Source organism: Eleginops maclovinus, chromosome 12, assembly GCF_036324505.1.
Source record: "Eleginops maclovinus isolate JMC-PN-2008 ecotype Puerto Natales chromosome 12, JC_Emac_rtc_rv5, whole genome shotgun sequence".
Classification (NCBI taxonomy): Eukaryota; Metazoa; Chordata; class Actinopteri; order Perciformes; family Eleginopidae; genus Eleginops; species Eleginops maclovinus.
In genome coordinates this window covers 9113929-9133992 of record NC_086360.1, presented here as the reverse complement: position 1 = coordinate 9133992, position 20064 = coordinate 9113929, and the positions used below count along the sequence as shown (strand labels likewise).

At 39.8% G+C, this 20064-nt stretch overlaps 1 protein-coding gene across 4 annotated transcripts in view; it reads right to left on the bottom strand.

Annotated features, from left to right (window-relative positions):
* The window catches only part of taok3a (TAO kinase 3a), a 67814-nt gene that overhangs the window by 22347 nt on the left and 25403 nt on the right, over nucleotides 1–20064 (bottom strand). For all 4 annotated transcript variants that reach the window (XM_063897327.1, XM_063897328.1, XM_063897329.1 and 1 more), the window contains exons 3-11: nucleotides 12050–12286; nucleotides 9752–9823; nucleotides 7438–7539; nucleotides 7126–7171; nucleotides 6009–6105; nucleotides 5160–5273; nucleotides 4399–4490; nucleotides 4102–4195; nucleotides 949–1030 (exon numbers count right to left, since the gene is read on the bottom strand). In XM_063897327.1, coding sequence (XP_063753397.1) covers nucleotides 949–1030; nucleotides 4102–4195; nucleotides 4399–4490; nucleotides 5160–5273; nucleotides 6009–6105; nucleotides 7126–7171; nucleotides 7438–7539; nucleotides 9752–9823; nucleotides 12050–12181 — 831 coding nt within the window. In that variant the 5' untranslated portion in view covers nucleotides 12182–12286. The remainder of the gene's footprint in view (nucleotides 1–948; nucleotides 1031–4101; nucleotides 4196–4398; nucleotides 4491–5159; nucleotides 5274–6008; nucleotides 6106–7125; nucleotides 7172–7437; nucleotides 7540–9751; nucleotides 9824–12049; nucleotides 12287–20064) is intronic.

Here is a 20064-nt window from a genome sequence, read left to right as displayed (position 1 = left end):
ATTTTAACTTGAAGCCTGAACACTGATAGCTCAAGGCCCCCAGATAAGTGACCTGATTTCCCCTTTAAAGAGCTTGGAGGGGCATGTGCCTGTGTGCCTGTGTGCCTGTGCAAAGATTGATTTTGTGTGTGTTGTGTGAGAAGAGAAAGTGGGGTTTTAGTCATAGGCTAACACCCCCCCCCCCCCAAAAAAAAAAAAAAAAAAACTCTTATTGGACCAATGGGATTACCTGTTGGTTGCACAAACAAAAAGATCAACCCCTGGATAACAGCGACACACTATAAACCTTCACGGATTAACACTGTGTAAATTCATTATGTTATTGAGTAGATTTACTGGGTTGTTATTGGGCGGGAAGGTTTTTTTTTTTAATGGGACAACTGCTTTATATTTAACAGATAACAGTAAAGATGTACAAGAAGAGAGGAACTGATGGTGACATGTTGCTGCATCATCTTAATTTTGATCAATTTATGACTTTGGAAACAGCAGTATGAAAAAAATGTGGTCCGCTTTTAAGTTATTTCCCCCAGAAACTTCAGAAAAGTTCCATCCAAGTTAACCTTGTTATAAGATGTATTTGTAAAGAGTATCTTAAAGTTGTAGCCAAATTAAAAAAAGGGGGAACCCTGGTGGCTTTAGCATCCCAACTTTTTTGCCCATCCTACCCTCTCTTTCTCCCCTCATTTCCTGTCATGTCTCTACTGTAATTTAAAGGTCATTAAGGTCCATGGCTTTGAGGCACAGAACAGGAAGCAAAGTAAAAACAAAGAAAAACAAAGAATAGGACATTCTCAGCGGGGTGCTTGCTTCCTGCTCTTGAAGAATATATTGTTCAGTATTAGGGAGTCGTGGGTGGGTGGGAGTGACTCATCCACAAGGCTCATGGACTGTCTGAGACAGGAAGTGAGGTCACAGCTGGAGGGATTACAGAGGAAGCCCACTCACTCTTAGCAGCTCCCCTGACGAGGGTCTGTCCTGAGGAATTTTCAGTAGGCAGTAGTCGACGAAGCTCCGGAAGGGGTCAGACCTGGGTAATGAGAACAGTGAAAATCAAAGACTCCTCTTCCCATTCAAACCTTTTTGAAATCAGGATGAGTTAAAGCCAGACACCAGAGGAAAGGCATGAACTGGTCTATGTTAAAGCCTCCATGCCATGTCTCGTTTCAGACTAGAAGAAAGATCACATCTAGAATACATTTTTATTTACAAACGTTGTCTTTTTGAGTATGTAGCTTTCTCCATAATTAACCAAACTTTGATTAGAAAATGCTTCATTTGCACATTTTAACATTTTTAGAAAAAACATTTAACACAAAAAAAGCTTTCTTATTTTTAAAATCTATTCGTTACACCGTTTAACGTTATTCAACGGAAGTGTTTTTCAAAACACTTTGGATTTTGAATACAAAAGGCTGCATTATCAAAATACGTTTCCCCCTTCATACTCTGAGCTAGAGATGTCCACTTCAGTAGCTCTTACATCCTGCAAACTTTCTACGGTTATCCCTGTCTATGTTTTAATAGATTTTTAACCAAAGTACTTGTACATATATTATGCATAGCCCGGTTTATAGACATTGTGAACCTGGCTTTATCCAACGATTTCTGTTACTTAAATATAAGCCAAAAAGTTCTGCACAAATTGAAGAAAATTAAGGTCTTATTTGCATATTTAGTTGCTGTAATACAAAATAAATATTGTCTTAATGTTAGTAATCAACTGATGAATTTTTAAGTTGATATCCCTAGTAACAAATGTGACCATAGTAAACTACTCCCCATAAGTCGAAAGAGCAGTGAATAATGGTAATCAGCCTTCAGCTACACTTCAATCAAGTCATGAATGATACACGTGATGAGTAATCTTTTCCTCTGTTGTGCCTGTTTTATCATATCAATTAATTAACCCAGAACAGTCCTATGTAATCTCTTAGTGCAGCGCCATCTATGAACCATATATGGATTATGTAAATATGTGGAGCAATAACAATATAGGCCACTGTGGATCACTGTGTCACTCACTTTAATCTAAAAATATACTCCTTATAAACAGTATAAGTAACACAATGTGATTGCGCTAATGCTATGGATTTTTAAATTTAAGAAGCCTGTAGTGCTCTTTAAGATATTGAGCCTTAAAATTTGTAGGGTTCACCAATCCACCACAAACTCTAACGTTTTCTGTTATAAGCCCAGGTCAATGAGTGCAATGTAGTGTGTCATGCCAGTGAGTGTGTGTGTGTGTGTGTGTGTGTGTGTGTGTGTGTGTGTGTGTGTGTGTGTGTGTGTGTGTGTGTGTGTGTGTGTGTGTGTGTGTGTGTGTGTGTGTGTGTTTGTGTGTGTGCCGAAGTTACACCGAGGAGCGGATGTCTGTACTAGTCTCATCTGGAGGGATGTTGCTAAAGCCTCAGGCCGCTGGAGCTCCTCCAAAAATACCTCAACCCTGCGCCACCTCACACAATGCTACAAACCAACGCTAATTTTATAACTGCAGCGCAGAGGAAGAAAACTTAAAAGACTCCTCCTGCCTCGTGTTCCTGATGACAGAGCCTGTGATGTATGCTCTTTTTTAAGGGTGTAAAATAAGAAAACGTATTTAATTGAGAGCTAGGTGGAAGATTCATGAAGGCCACTGATGCCTTCAGGCTGCGCAGAGGCAGGTAGAGAACAACTCTCAGCCTTGGCTGCGCACAAAATTCCTGCAACATACGACAAGAAGCAAACACAGACACGACTCTGCATGCTTTCATACCACGGTAATGACAGCATGAAGAAGAACACAGAGGTAAATAACATGGAGAACATCAAACAAAGGGTTAATATTTAATGAGTGTTGTTTCCCCCACGAGGCAAGCACCTCACATGCAACGTGTTAGCAGCTGAATATTTACGGCTTTGCTAATTTCCTGATTGCAACATTTTACGCCGTTATTTCTTTTAGCAAATTAAGATAATCTATTTCTCAACATATTTATGAAAACATCCTCTTTTCCGCTGTTTGCAATAATACAACCTGGTTTTTGTGGTCCATTCTTCTATCTCTAGGTTTGTGCAAGCTCATACATGTGCTTGATAAACAATTATGAGAAGGAGGATGAAACATTTTCTACCGGAATTTAAAAAATGAAATCGCTAAAGTCTAAGCAAGTTTTAACATTATGCTGGAGCTAGCCCAAAAAAATGTGTTTATAAAACAATTTATATTAATTAAATGAAGTCACTAAAGCAATGAGCTATGAATGTTTTTGACAAATCGATTTAAATAGCTTAATTATTTATATCAAAAGTATATCAAAAGAAACACAAATGATCTGCCTCTGCAGAAATTAACAATTCTAAACCATTCATAATTTATCAGGTGAACTTTATGATTATATGAAGAAGCACCACAAGTCTTACTTCGACACTTTGACTGAGATGCTGTTGCAAAGAGCTGTTTAAAACCTGCTGGCCTAAATTAAATTGCTTAACGTTTTTTGATGTCTGGTAGGACAGTCTCTAGAGGATCTATTAGTGTCTGCTGTGAGGCTGAGAGCAGCATCAAATCCTGGCTGTTTTCCCATAATACGTTTAGGAAAAACTCAGTCTGTATACAAAGAAACATCCTAGTGAGTGTGGCAAACACAAGTAGTAGTATTCTATTAGTATTTATAATCACGCTGCTTTGTTTTGATGCTGTTACACATGTAGACGTGCCTCACAGCCCAGCAGGAACGATGTGGGTATTCACACTGTATTAATTTGGTAGAGGTTTCCCAAGTAATTACATAAGAGACTTAAAGCGGGGCATTGCACAAGGCCTGTTGCAGGGATCAAAGGTCATGCAGATTAACACAGGGATGTCTTACCCCCAATGAGCACTGATCGGATTGGGCTTTCACAGTCACAGTTGTGTGAAAGTATTGTGTCAGCAGTTTCGCTGGAGTTTGTGGATTGTCTTTATATAAACATTTAACACTTGTTAGATAAGCATTTTTTGTTGAGTTCTTGAGTTTGACTGGTAAAATATTGGGCATTTAAGACTCCTGCTAAGACTGTTTTTATTTTTTAAAACAATTATAAAATGAGACAATGGTGAATGGTGTGTTTTCAACTCACCACTCATTGGACTGTAGCGTGGGAGAGTCGTTCTGTGCGATGTGATATAAGGCACTCATGGCATTCATGTTGAACAAGGGAGGTTTGCGCTCCGCTAAAATAAGAGAAGATGGGAGAGTCAGAAAAACATACAAAGATTTCACAATCAGCCTCTCCTTAAACGAGGCAGACTCAAAGTCTACAAAGCAACCAGGAACAAATAAGATGTATTTGCACGTTTCACAAATACTCTTTAATCTGTGGAATTTCTTACATAAAGGGCCCATAATTGCACTCTTTGACTAGATAAATGCTTACCCAGTTCAATACAGGTGATCCCCAGGGACCAGATGTCCACTTTTCCCTCGTACTGACCCTCGTCCATGGCTAGGATCACTTCCGGGGCCATCCTGAGGACATGGAAGTGAACAAACATGCATAGTTTATTAAGTACGGGGGAAAAAATCCACGGAAATGTTATAATCTGCTAAGCTGCTCAGAGCTTTTAAAGACTCTGGTATGCTGTGATAGCAGCTCAGTTTTGTGCAAATATGTGTGTGTTTCTGTAGACGTGGAGTGTGAAAACGGAACACTGTCCCAGCTGTTCATGTAATGGCTTTCATTAACCAGCATAAAGTGTGTGAGTGAGTATTATGATGGGCAAGGTAGAGCTGATCATTCTATATGAGAGGCAAACAACAGAAGGCATTATTATCAGATGAAATGTAATCAAATGTATTAATAAAGTGTCACAGGCTGTATCAATGGTGACCATCTTGAGGCAGACTCACCCTTCTTTCTCACAGTTAATATCCTTATATATTTTCTTACTAGCGTTATCATTTGTTATCATAACTAGGTTGACCTACAATGTCCATTGGGATTTTTATTCAAAAGTAACTCGGGGACAGCAACTTGAAGTACTCACTCACTACAAAAAAATGAAAATGGTTTGTCATTTCTATGCAAAGAAAGCACTGAAATAAATACTCAAGAAATACACTAACACAATTACCACTATCCCAATTTTCATTGGTCTGTGTAGCCCCACAATATGTCCGAGTCTCAAGTATACTGACCAGTAAGGTGTTCCCACAAAGGAGTTGGCAGGTGAGGCAATGGAGGCGGAGCCAAAGTCGGCCAGTTTGACCTGACCCAGCTCAGTCAGCAGGATGTTACCAGCTTTCACATCTCTGGGTGGGGAGAGTGGGATGGAGAGAGTATGTTTAGGAAGAGCAACCAAGAGAAACCACATCAGTTCCAGGGATCTATTATGCATAATGCTTCTCCCTCAAATCTTGATGAACTGGTCACTGGTGTGGTGTATTTATAGATGTGATATGTTCATTAACTCTGCTAAGGAGGTCATGTTTTTGGCTCGATTTGTTTGCCTTCAAACAGGAAAACTACTGGCCCCGTTTTAGTGACAATAGCTGAAAGGGCATGGGCCGAGGAAGAATCCACATTCATTTTCAAGGCTGATTTAGTTTCACTTAAGTTCACATTGCAAGATCTGTGCTGCGTTCATCATGTCGGAATAATCGGAAAAAAATAAGATCCATGTGAGGGACACTTGAATGCAGCTTGGTCTTGGATTTCCAAGTGTGACTCTAATTTTATGGGTTTTATGTCAATTACAATTCTGCAATGAGACCTATGATGACACAGAACATTTCATACAGCCCCATTTAAGATGCTAATCATATTTCCCTGCCATAAAATCATTATATTGAGGACACCAGTAAAACAGGAGGGTTGTTTTTTGCTCAATAAGGACCATGTGTCAGACAGAGATGACGTTTTACAGCCTAATTAGCAAACGCTAATCCAGTAGGGGAAGTACATCTCCTCTCAGCCTCTTATCATGTTTTTTGATAAAGGAACTTCCTTATGGGGAATGTTTGGAGCTAGAGAACAAACTGACTCACCTGTGAATCATATTATGGGAATGTAGGTAAGCCAGTCCTAGCAAGGCACCATGGGTAATGGCAGCAATTTCCATCTCTTGCAGTGGTTTCTTATGAACTGGGGGAGAAATTAGCAGAGTGGAAATGAGTCAAAAACCCTCTGAAGACTTTAATTACATAATCAGGAAATGTATTCTTCACAAAGGCCTTCATAAAAAATAAAGCTTCTTCATTTAGTTATGAAGTGCAGACTTCAAGCAACTGCTGGCAACCAAAACATCACAGTATTAGTAATAAATGAATAACAACTATAGCAGGGTGCCCTGCTGACATAGCAGTAAGAAAGTAGTCTCTTGGCATCCACCACATGGATTAACAGTTGTGATAAAGGCACCTATGCCAGCTCCCTGTGGACTGTTGCAGTAACAGAGAGAGATGACATGCAGAGGGAAAGGTCACAGCAGAACTATCAATGAGAAATTTCCAAAACAGGCCAGGGCCACCTGTCAACTGCATCAGTGACGAGCACACACATAGGTGCTTAAAATAACACAGTATGTTCAGGGCGGGAATGTTGAGAGGATGGACTGTTTACAAAGTTCAAGCTTTGAAAACTGGAAAAATGTTCCTCAGAAAAAAGGAGTCAAACCAAAACTACATCAGATATGGCGTTGTGTATAAAACATATCATTTGAATGAAAGTGCTCAATTGTGACGACTTCACATATTTCTTAAATGTTTATCTCTACATGTATGGCAGCCATTCCAGTGTCTGTTGAATTCAGTAGTGTTTAGAATACAACATATATATATATATATATATCTATAAATAGTAAAAACCCCAAAACTCATAATTTTGCTCTTCATTTTTTCCAGAGTTGTATGCCTTTTGTACTGTGAATATGTATTCTGTATATTTGCTGTTAATGATATTTTGGATTGACCTGATAGCAGGTAGCTAGTTAACCACAGTAAAGCTAAAGCTAACTTATTAACGCAAGTACAATAACCCACATTTTAAAACAAACGTTCTTGTTTCCTACAGGTTTTGTTTTAGATTTTACAGACTATTTCTCGCCCAGGTGAAGAGACTTCCCGAACAAAAAGAAGTTTGTGTGCAGATTTTGCATATATTTACCCTCTAGTAAATCTGATGCGGAGCCCAGGCAGTACTCCATCACCAGCTGTAACAGAATGCAGATACAACCGATCATTCACATAGAAAGGTATTCATCATTAAATATCCTCAATACCAATATTTAAAGCTTGTGAATACTTGAGAAAATGTTCTTAACGACAAAGATTGTGTTACTGATAACCACATTTGCAGAGGAACTGTAGTGAGAAATCAAAAAACACAAAGAGGCAGGCAAAAAAAGATAAACTCACAATTTTGCAAAACTGAAACAAAGATGGGAACTGGGACAAAGGGAGAGACGGATCTACTAACCCAGGCAGTGTTGTCTTTCAAGTAGCATCCTTTGTACTCAATTGTGTTTGGGTGTCGCAGCTGTCCCAAAAACTTGACCTCCTTAATGATGTCCTGCCACTTCTGCCAAAAACAAATTCAGACACACAGATGGTTACACACTACAGGTACAATCCCGGTAACACTTAGGTTGGCATTGCTGTGATTTGAATTTTGTGGCGCAGCTGGCCGCACTGTAGCAACCATTTTAAGAGGTAATATGGTTTTTATACAGGTTTATATGCAGACAGATAGGAATGTTTCTCAATAGCACTGCAATAAAATGAAATTAAAAAAGGAGTTTGAAAATGTAAAACAATATTTTAGTGTGCTTTCTGCTAACCACAAGAGTTTATAGCAAGTGAAAGCCTCATCTCGGAACTGTGCGAGTCCTCACATACGAAACACACACAAAGTTTATAAATAGAAAGGTTTTGCACAAAGGACGCCTTCTGAAATACGCCAATGCCTAAACTTGTTCCGTGGTTAGCTTGAGGGAGGCACATGTTTGTTCCAAACCTTGCATCTTTTGGTGAGTAATTATTAAATATTTTCACATTGTTTTTGTTCCTTTAGGGTAACTAACAATCACAAATGAAAAATCTCAATGTATCATATCATAGAGTCCGAGCGTGGGTAAATATCATTCGAGAATTACCTTTTTTTGCATTTTGCATCACTGCTTGTTACTGATATGTTACTGGATGTGGGCCAAAGCAAGAGAAATGAAAGCTGCAAGCAGTGATGAACAGGTCTTGCATATCCACGTGCTTCAAGGGTACTAGTGGAGGCCGGTTAAAGCTTTCAGTGCATCGAAGGGACCATTCGAGATGGATTGGACCAATTAACACTATTTCTTGGATGATGGTGCTGGATGATACCAATGCCCACATAATATGACAAATGTAATAATTAGGGCTGACCAAATTAACGCGTTAACGCGAGATGATTAATTTCTAGAATTAACGGCGATCATTTTTTTTAACGCATTAACGCAATCCCGCCTGGACCTGCCCACAATTAAACCCCCGCCGCGTCATTCCTCGTTACGTGCGAACGACTCTTCTCAGTCGCAGGCCATATTGTTTAGAAGAAACAGTCCACTTTACGTTCAGAAAATGTTAACCAGATAGTTTGCCATAGCAACTGGCTAAAGATGAATACACAAAAGGTAAAAGGGCCACATGTAATTGTGTGAAAGTGTTGTTTGTCAAAAAGAAAAGTGTTCCATTTATCTATCCTGTATTTGCTAAAGAAAAAGAGCAATGGCTAAGTTGCCAAAATTGTTTAGAATTAAAACTTTTTTTTTTAATTTGTCATTAATAAAGAACAAATGTATATCCGCTTCTTGTCATTTATCTTTCTGTTCTGAGAATAGTACACAGAAAATACGAATTTTTCGAAATCTTGTGATTAATTAGATTTAAAAATATATATCGTTTGACAGCCCTAGTAATAATTGTTCAAATGTAACAATCAAATGGCTTGTTCCAATGGGAAACTCAAATAGTGACATGAAATTAGCACGTCAAATGGCTCGTGGTCGCGGCCAATCAGAGGGCTTGTATTTATGAACCGATCAGATGACTTGTTTCAAATGACCAGACAAAAATCTGAGGCTAGTTTCAACCGACCAAATAGAGTCCCTCTATCAACAACCAGAAGGCTTGTTTCATTGGGCCAATCAAAGTTGTTGTTTCAATTGACCCGTAGGAGCCAAAACGCTTGTTTAGCCATTGCTTAGTATTTCTATTATTTGTTCAGACAATGTTTTATTGTATTGGGTTATCATTTCCGGCAATTGTCACATGGGTGTGGTTTATTGGTATTTGGGTAAATTGCCCCGACACTTTCTGTTGACCGTGTGGCTCGGACTTGGATATTGTTCGTTTTTTTTTGTTTATTTATCATTGTGAATCACAGCAGAGAGCAAAGTTTAGCCTCTCAGCGGCTTAACTCATATTGAGTTTTGACTTGTTTCAATAGGCCAATCAAATGGCCCTTTTCAACAGGCCAGTCAAATACTACAGTACAATCAAAGACTGGATGTGTGCAAAGGTTCTCTTTTTCACAACCACTATTTGTGTTGTACTGACTGTCGATGTTGGTGTGTTTTCTTTCTCAATATTGATGTCCTTGTTATCAGACTGCGGGCTAACCAAATGTCACTGTGACCCAGAGATATGAATCAGAGACATAAGCAACAAACTGTGGTGTTGCGTTTAGAGGGGGAGTTTGGTTTTGAAGGCAAACTTTGGCATGTGTGTGTGCTCTTGTGTGTGATTGATTTCCTTACTTCGGTAGTCTGCTTGCCATTATAGGACATCTTTTTGATGGCCACCACCTCGTTAGAGTAGGAGTTACGTGCCTGGAGGGAAAGAAAACAGAGATCAGATTCTTGATAGGTCTTGAATTTGAAGTCTTACACACAACTCTCACAAAGACAAAGGACTTTTTTTCCACACAGTTATTAGATTCTATAGGAAGAATATGGCATAGGGAAGAATTATTTCAACTAGAAAGAAATTTGTTTTAATTGGACAACAGTTTGTTAACCCTTTAACTCTCTTCTGTACAGCATTTATTAGCAAATGTAAACATTTAATCATATTGCCAAACATTATCTAATTCTACACCAGTGTTTAAGCTGTTGATTTGAATTATTAAACAATTGTGTTACATACCATTTATCACATGTTTATTTAATTGCTTAATAGGGGGGTTAAAGTGAAGGGTTGACAACTCATGAAATGTCTTAAGGATGATTGAGAGGAAAGAAAAACAAAGTGGTGTTTAAACACATCATTATGTCCGCATAAAGCAATACATCTACAACTCATTCTCTCATTTGTATTCAAACACATTTCCGCCTGATCAAAGCATTCAATAACATGACTAAGGAAAGCCTGCAGGTAGGTGATATGTGTTTGTTTTGCAGCTACTGTCAGGGCTTGAATTGTCCATGCTAAAACGGCGTTAACCTCAGAGGCATTTGGACTTAGGAACAGCTATGCTAGAGCTCAGCCTAAGCTCTCATCTCTGCTTCATCCCACTTACAAATGAAAGGGATGTTGAGTTTCAAATGGAATAACAGAGCATTTATATTTGATTTTTATTATTTTTCTGATTAATTTGATCCCTATGATTGCCTGTCTTTTCATGCATAATAGCCGTTCCCTCTGGTGTAATGTAAAGATAGATTGCTATAGAGAAGAGAAAAAAATGCTGAAATATTAAAACACATGCAGGCTAATTGTCATCACAGGAGAAAGGGGGAGCATCCATAATTACAGCCTAATTCATTCAACACACTGTAGTGAAGTGTGTGGGCCTGCATGCGCAGCAGGGGGAATTCCCCTTGTTCTCTTCGAGAATGGAGTTCCTTTAATCTTAACGTATGTATGTATACACTATGGATGCACATACACTTGCATACATTCCTTTGACTATGCATGCATATACAGTAACATAATAGAAAATATGCACGCATTTACAAGAGGAAGCACAGTGCCACTGCTCCTTTCTCCTGCGCATAAATTGCAGTATTGGAGATTTTATTTCTTGTCTTTCAGACAAAACAACTCGATCACAGCATAGTAAACTTCAAAACTAATTGCTGTTATTTCGTTATACCAGCAGGAAAATCAATGTCAACATAATTTGTTATTTGCTAGACATGGACAGATCATTCATTTTATTATTTAAACTTAGAGGATATCTTTTAGACTACTTTACCTAAATCTGCTCAGGCTAAAAGCTAAGCTACCAGTTTGCCAGTTGTAATGCAGACAGCATAAGTGTGTCAGTGAGCACAGCGCTGGCATCAGGGCAGGATTAAGACGCACACTGGAGCCTGTTAGCCAGACGGACATGGGCACCAGGGTTAGTTGTGACGTACTGGGGCTGTGTGTGTGCGTGTGTGTGTGTGTGTGTGTTGAGGCCCTGACAGCCAAGAACATCCTGCTTTACTATCGACAGCTTCTCTTTTTCTATTTCAAGAAAACAGCTGCCTTAGTGGGGGGGGGGGAGGATTAACGCTCCCAGCCCTGCATCTGGAGGGGGAGAAAGGAGAGGAGAGGAGAGGATAGGAGGAGAGGAACTCAGAGGAGAGGATAGGAGGAGAGAAAAGAAGAGAGGATAGGAAAGGAGAGGAATTGAGAGGAGAGGAGAGGAGAGGAAAGGAGAGAAGAGAAGAGGAGAGGAATTGAGAGGAAAGGATCTGAAGGGAGCAGAGAGATCTGCTTTCAACCCCCACATCCACACAGCTTTAGAATCAAAGGCTTGATGAGTAATTAGTGATGATGAGATTAATAAGAAAAGCTACAGAGAGTGCTGAGAGCAAATCTGTCTCCACTTAATGGCATTCAAAGAGCCGTAGCGTAGTGGGCTACACTTACAACATGCATACAAATCAATGAATCGATCAGGGGTGACTGGCTCATAAATAAATCAAAACCATATTTGTGTATTAATAAGCGCTCTCTCTCTCGCTAATGCTCTCTTTCTTCCATAACTATGACACTTAAGCTAAACGGTCAACTAATAAACTCCACCTCTACATCGGTTTGTGAAAGAACACAACATTTGCACTCACAAAGTAGACGGCCCCGAAGCTGCCATGTCCGATCTCGTGCAGGTCACAAAAGACATCCTCGGGGTCATCTTTGAAGAAAAGGTCTGCCACCTCTGGGTCCTTCGGCACTCCTTTCCGCGTGGAGGACGGCATTATGGGCTGGACATGAGCTAGGCGTCGGGGACGACGCTCACATACACACTACTGCTGCTGCCGCCGCCAGATATCTGCAACGGGCCCGGCATTGGCCAGCTAGACCTGGGAACAGAGTGGAATAGATAGTGCCACTTAGCTGAAGATAAGATAAAACAAGAATTACTTTATAGGTCCCAAACTGGGACATTTTTGTGTTGCAGCAGCATAATACAATACAAGGCATAGCAAATAATTAGAAATAAAAAGAGAAATAAACTATTCAAAAGTATAGACATCTCAAACAATAAGTAGAAATAAGAATAAACTGGCATTAGAGAAAAGATATGTATACAGTCGACTATGAAGATAGATAATTTATAAACTGTCAGACAATTAAACACCATTGAAGTTAACAAAATATAAAGCAGGATGTACATAATAGTGCGATGAATGGAATATTAAATAAAATATAAATGTCCAACGTAAAGTAAAGCCACACAACTTAACATCCTGTGTGCAAGAGAATTATTACATGACTGAAGTATATTTCAACTTTTTAAAACCCAATGCAGACGGATTATGATCAGTGTTATATTAGTGGAATTTATAATAATAACATGCTCACTAAAGCATAGCATTACACACAGACAGACTATGTTTACATTACAAATATTCCTGCTTATGCCCTTATTCCAATAAAAACCTACAGTATATTTAATATTTCTTAATATTTCACCTGTAGTGAACATTTTCAATCCTTAAACCCTCTTCCTGTAAGAGTTGGTGTTTCTACATTTGGGAAAATCCAAAAACCTGTCGTTCATAATCTGTAGATGTTCAGGTTAGTGTGTTGCTCCTAGTTACTTAATGAACCAACAATGATTCTGTTTACACACTCAAACCCGTATTAAGTGTGTGTGTCTGTGTGTGTGTGCCTTTCTATTCTGCGTTTGCATCTGTGCAGTTGATGGGTGACAGAGACAAGTAAAAGGACAGCTATAATGACACAGCAGTACTGTCTGTTCATCCAAGTCAAAGTCACAATGGCTTACGTAAAACATGCACACACAATCACACACACCTTGACAGTAGGGCTGCGTATTGGCAAGAATGTGGCGGTGCAATACATATCATCTTTCAGGGGTTACGAAACAAATATCTAAGATTTCTTTTTTTATTCATCAGAACAGTAGGATCTACATTTTGATTTATCCCCGGTCCAATCCAACATCCAAAAGCAAAATGAGCCACTTTCTGCCACTAGTTTTTCACACAAAGTTGATTAAAGGATGTTATTGAAAGTAAATAAAGTATCACAAAACATAATATTGCATAAAATGTATTACGAAAATATACTTTTCTCAAGATTATCAATATTTCCTATCCCTACTTGACAGCTGAAGCTGAGTCACTGATGCATCATCACGCAGTGTAACAGCGCAGACACACACTAATGCTAAATGTTTTGTATCACAAGGCTGCAGCCAGCCCGTCAAGCGTGCATGCATCCTGGACACCCTGCTCCAGTTAGCTTGGCTGCACATGCATCACACACACATGCACACAATCACACGCTATCTCTCTCACGGCCGCTCCTGTCTCTCTCTCTATCTATATCTTTTGCTGTGTACCATAAAATCTCTGTGCACTTCATCCAGATGCAGCAAATCCAGCTCCAAAGGCCAGCCCCACACAGGGCAAGCTGACATACAGGCAGAGGCAGCAAGACACACATGCACACAGGCCAAGACACTAAGCATCAGCATCATCCTAATCCCCAGCTCTTAAAGGGGCTTAAGCCATCACACCCGCTCCAAAAATATCTTAAAATGTCTTAAAGGCGAAGTCCTGTGCCCTCTGTTCCACGGCACAGCATAAAGATGGCAGCCTTGTAGCTTTGGGGTTTACTTTAAGTTTGGGATTCTGAGGGTGGACTATTTCATGAATTACCCGACTGAAATATTATCTACTCATCTTAACACAACTATACATTTGTCTACACATATCTGCTGATTGCATTGTTTGTTAAAAAAAAAACAACCCAAAACATCTTTGTAGTTTTTTTTAAACCACATTTAAAACTTTACCAAGAAGCTATAAAATACGAGGAGTGCACAACAGGTACATGCAGAGGATGTTAGAGGGGCAAGGGCCGGACATTTTTATAATAAAATAAATATATGCCTTGGGTGACAACTTTTGTGAGAGTGGTAAATGGATATTAAAATGTATGTCGGTTCAAATACTGTTTCATGACATTTAATTAGTGATCAATATATTTCACACAAGTAAACAAGGTCACAAAGGGGAAATCAGACAGAAGTGCCTTAGCCAATCAGAATGCAGTCCTGCAGCACCATAGGCAGGTTGGACTGAACACGCTAGTCAGATTAAAAAAAAGTTCATTTTAAAAGGGTTATTGCTAATAGGAAAAAGGGCAGGTGCTCAGGCCCACTTTGATATCTATGTTTGCACAACACAGGGTTTTTCAAGTGTGTCCTCGTGGTTCAGGATTGACATACCCTAAATTACACGGTCTCAAGATACCTCAAAGCTATTCCACCATTTTTCATGTGTGGAATTGCCACGTTGAGAGATGTTAACCCCAACTCTGGGTTAACATCTCTCAACGTGGCAATTCCAGGAGAATACATGGAAAAGACTGCTTCTTGCGTTGGCCAAGTAAACATCAACAAGAACACACACTCTGCCTCCCTCTGTCAATGGAAAGGTCTCCTGATGCCAACCGGCTTCAACTCCAAAGCTGCTTTAACATCTCAGCATCGGGTATAGCAGCATGTTGTACTGCAGCCTGACGAAAGTCAATTTCATGGCTTTGATTTCTCTCTAAGAATGTCCCAGAACATGCTCTGAAACCACCACACGTTGGCACATAAACAACAGCCATGGTTTCAGTTTACCCCACTTACATAATGTGGAAGCTCACATATAGTGGCTTACATGCTTATTGCCTTAAGGCAGCTCTCGGTTACTGAGGCATTTTTGAGTAGCATGAAGCCTTCATGCCTGTGATGGAGGTGTGACGAATGATGAACGAACAGTACAGCACATGGGTACGACCTGTAGGAGGCGGATATTTTTACACATTACTTATGGTTATTACAAGTTTAATGGAAGTCACGCTGCCATCAAGTATATATTTTTTGCATGTGTATGGCTTTCAATAGAAGCTTTGCATAATTTTCGTTCTTTATATTTCCGATAAAAGACTTTTTTAAGCACTAAAAGTTTGTTTGTTGCCATAAAACCAACACAATTATGTATAATCGATCTTGGAAGAGAACCATACAGTGTCTCTGTTTGTGTTTGCCTGTGTCTATGCCAATATGTGTTCCACCACCACTTGTGAATGTGTGTGTGTGGTGTGTGTGTGTGTGTCTCCCGGTTGCATCAGGGTTGTCTGTCTGTCCTCGCTCCCACTTGATCTGTACTGAAATGAAACCTGACACAACCCCCATCTCAACCCACTACACACACACACACACACACACACACACACCTTTCATAGAATGAGAAATATTGGAAAATAATGGAGAAAATTGAACATTGGAGAGAGAGAGAGAGAGAGAGAGAGAGAGAGAGAGAGAGAGAGAGAGTCGGACCATGTAAAAGCAGATCTGAACCACAATGATGGGAGGAGTTGGCGGATGAGTAAAAGAGTTAAAAATGGAGCAAATTATGTCATGTGATCACTCTGGAGACTGTGCACACCTCCCTCTCACCCTCTGTTTCACTCTTCCTCCTCTAAGATGTGTGAAGTGATGCAACGTACCATTAACAGGTTGTAACGCTGGGGGCTCGGTAAAGCTGTCACTAGTCCGGCAAAGTCGGGTATTTTGTCTGTTCTCTGTGTGTGTGTGTGTGTGTGTGTGTGTGTACGTGTGTGTGTGTGTGTGTGTGTGTGTGTGTGTGTGTGTGTGTGTTTTACTCTGGATCTATGAATGGTATTGTGCTGAGAGAGAGCTGATTAGGCAAATGGCTTAGACAGATTTACCGCATGGTGTGTGTGAATTCTTTAGGATAAGTTCACCACCACACGCTTGACACAGGACGTATGAGTAGGTGTGCAGGAGCGTGTCATGCATGCATGCTACTGGTGGCTGAGTGAGTAAATGAGGCAGCATGTGTGTGGGTTACAGCAGGGGTAGGTATTGCTGCTAAATTATTGCTATATTTAATAAATTATGACAAAAACAAATGAAATGTAAAAGAGATTATATCGTGTATGAAAATCTGGCCCATGACTATAAACACACACAGACACATTTAAATTCAACAATATTTGAAGAACAATAAGGAGTTTGGGAATTTTCTCTTCATTAAAGTATCTAATATTTCACATAGAAAAATAAAATAAATGTCGAGACAAGATATAAAAAACGACTCTTAGATCTCTCTTGTTGCATCTGTACATGAACACATGCTCTGGGCCAAAGTTCAAGAAGAAAGAAACACACAAACAAATACATAATGTACGCCCCTCCCCTCCAGGGCCCCTGTTGGTGCCGTTATGACTAATTAATGTACCAACATGTCGTTGCAGGAACAAGTCCATCAGGCCGGTAGATTCAGCTGTCTACCATGTGCTGTGACAGACATATTCCATCACATCGTCTTCTCCTGGCCAATTATATGCAAGAGTAGGAATAAATGGAAATTATAATAATAGTAAAACAAACAAGTATAAAGCCAGTTCTGTAAATAAAAGAAGTAAGAGAAAGAGAAAATACCAAAAGAAATGTGAAGTCAGTTGCCAGAGTAGATATTTTTGGCTATGTATTTAGAAGGAAGAAGGACAATGCTTCCGACAGCCACAGTCTGAAAGTGAACTGAAAAACATTTGGTTTTGGAGAGAAAAACAACGGAATCGAAGTCAACCACAACTAAAAAGTCATAATAATAATCTATGATTGTGATAACTGTATTTTCAGCATTTCGTGAACATAATCGGACATTAAGGCGCAAGGGATTTTAATTTCAAAAAATGTTTGCAAGATCAAGATCACAGGAATTACAAATCTTACAGACAAGACAGAGAAGCAGATAATATCAGATGTCAATTGTATTTGCCATTGCTTACTACATGGATGTATGTAAATACGGGGGGATAAACACTTTGACACGCTCAAACTATTGCTCTACTCCTTCCGTTTTGTTTTGACCATTTAATGCAGGAAAAAAATATACAATTTATCCAAGTGCCGATAACCGTAAATTCAATGACGATGCCACTGATGGTGAAGGATATTGTGATGGAAAATTGTTGCAGGATTGTGGTATAAATTTGCAGTGAAGAGAAAGTTTCGCCTCCCGACTCTCTCCACAAAACCACAGTGAGCAGGTGAGTGCAGCCAGGCTAAAGCACCACTTACTCCGCCCCTCACTCCAGTGCAAGCCCACCATCAATAACACGTAAGAAATACCACATAAACCTTAAATTTGGGTTACATTTAAAACACAATGTTCTTCTTCTCGGACCATGCCTTTAATTCTTCCTGCTCCAAATGAATTTCTTCATAATTTTCGATGAACGCCTTCAATTCTTAAACAATTAGCTTCACTTCTGTTTGATACCTTTCTTAAAAAAAGCAAAATAACTATGACAAACAGGATGTGGTTTTCCTCATCGTGGCTCACTCTCAGCCTCCTGGGTCTGCCTGTATTCCATCTAAACTCTTACGAGAGTGCAAGGAAAGTGCAAATACTGTACATGTTTATATATATATGCCATAACGCCAGTGAGAGCACACAAGAGTCCATATATGTGTGTCAGTTTATGTGTGTGTGCGTGTATAGCCAGGGGGTTTAGCGGCTTACTGGCCCCCCTACCGGCTTTAGGCAGGAACAGGAATTAGGCAGACTGTGGGAATTCTTACTGGGATTAAAATCACCAGCTCTAATCAGAAACGAAAGAAAAAAAAGAGAACTGGTAAATCCGTTAAACAGTGCATTGAGAGTGTGAGGGCTGAGTGTGTAGAAGACAGACAGAATAGGAATTACGTAATGATTCATGACAATATAGGGAGCAGGCCTTGCTGTCGAGTGTGTTTGTGTTTGAAGGTGCACGTGTATGGATCACACTCGTAGAAAAAAAAAATCCCTGCACTTCAATAATCCTGTCTAATAAAAACGTAAAGACTGCCGGAGAGGGAGCCTTACATCTAACTGGAGTGCAAGGCCTCTGGAGAGTACTGTATGTGTGTGTGTGACGTGTACTCTGTCTCTGTGTGTGCATGCTCTCTGCATGACGTTAAATGGGTCAACCTCGATATGAATAATATACAAGCACAATGCCCGGGTTGTATGGTGATGATGGGCCAATTCAAAAAGGGCGATAGGACTATTTATCATCAATGGAAAATCCAAAGTGTGTGTTCTTCCTGTGAGTTAACACACACAATGCGTGATGGGGGACAGCATTGGCGTATGCACAACAGTCCTCTGCAAGTCCATGTGTCCGGAAATGTGTCCCAGAAAAGGGGGGAGAAATTCCAATCTTAACACAAAAAATGAATAAATATAAATAAATTGAAACAGAACAAACAACTCTATGTAGGCCTGTCTGGCTCATAATGTTTTAACTGAGGCGTGCTGCTGCCGACTTTAACATCAAGCACTGTTTTGATTCTGCTCAGCAGAGAGAAACCATCGATCACTCAGGCTAGCTTGGCCAGTGCGACCGTCTCGGGATTCCGCTGAAATCACTTATCCGAACCGTTTAGAAATTGGAGCCTCGATCCTCACAGCGAGGGCATCTCGCTGCGTGCCTGTGGCATTGAGGAGAAATACAGGTGCTTACTTTATTTTCCGCCCCTTTTCATTGCACATAAAATTTAACTAAGGGGAAATTATTTTCATCCGAAGTTATGACTGGAGAAATGTAAAGTTGTTTGACCCTAACAGATTGTTCTGGTCAAAGTCTGGTATATACCGGCTAACAAAAACACGCATACATGCAAAAACTGCATAACGCAATATATAAAAGTTGATTGAATTACAGCCCGCCCGCTTTTCTACATGTGTTAAAGCTGCTGAGTCACATATTGCACCTCAAACAACAAATAATACAGAGTTACGGTTTCTTCCTCTACAGAAAAAAGGACAGTAAAAGAAACTGTTTGATTCAGAAATCACAGTTTCAGTGTAAGCCCGCTGCCTGTCACTCATCGACCCATCGGACTTCCATCCCCTATTTATTCGGAGCTCTGTAAAAACAAAGCTGTCTCTGCCGTCTGACACCATTTTCATATTTTTGGAGTAATCATACCGTTTTTGACGAAAATAAATATTGTTTTACGGCATCACTTGAAATTTTACGGGGAAAATCTGAATTTTGGTATGATGGCGCACGCCGAAAGTAAGAGTGCGCATTACCTCTGTTACCTGGTTAGACCTGGTACTAATGAAGATCCTTAGCCCTTTTACATTTAATCAAATGTACAGAGAGATACTGAACATGGCGGCAGTGGTAGCTTGGGCACAACAGGCTTCGCTCAAAGTACAGACGGTTTCAACTTTGCCTTTATTTGCCAGTTGCTTTTTTGTATGTACTAACCATACAATGGCAGCTGCTCGTCACCTGAAAGTGACTAACGATGGATAAACACGTCGACTATGGTACACAACATACAGTTGCACCAACTCGCCTGCCTTTCCACTGAAAGAAGGATTGGTGTTGGTTCAGTGTGTGATGCCAAGTTGACTGAAAGAATTTACATGATTACCCAGTTCACAAAAGACCTCAGGCTTCCTTTAATCCCTACAGCGTTAAGGCGGGTGATCAAGACAACTTTCTATGAAATATTAAAGCAGCACATTTCAAAACTTCAAAAACAAAAACAAGGAATAGGAAAACTGCATTTAATGGCTCAATATTTGAT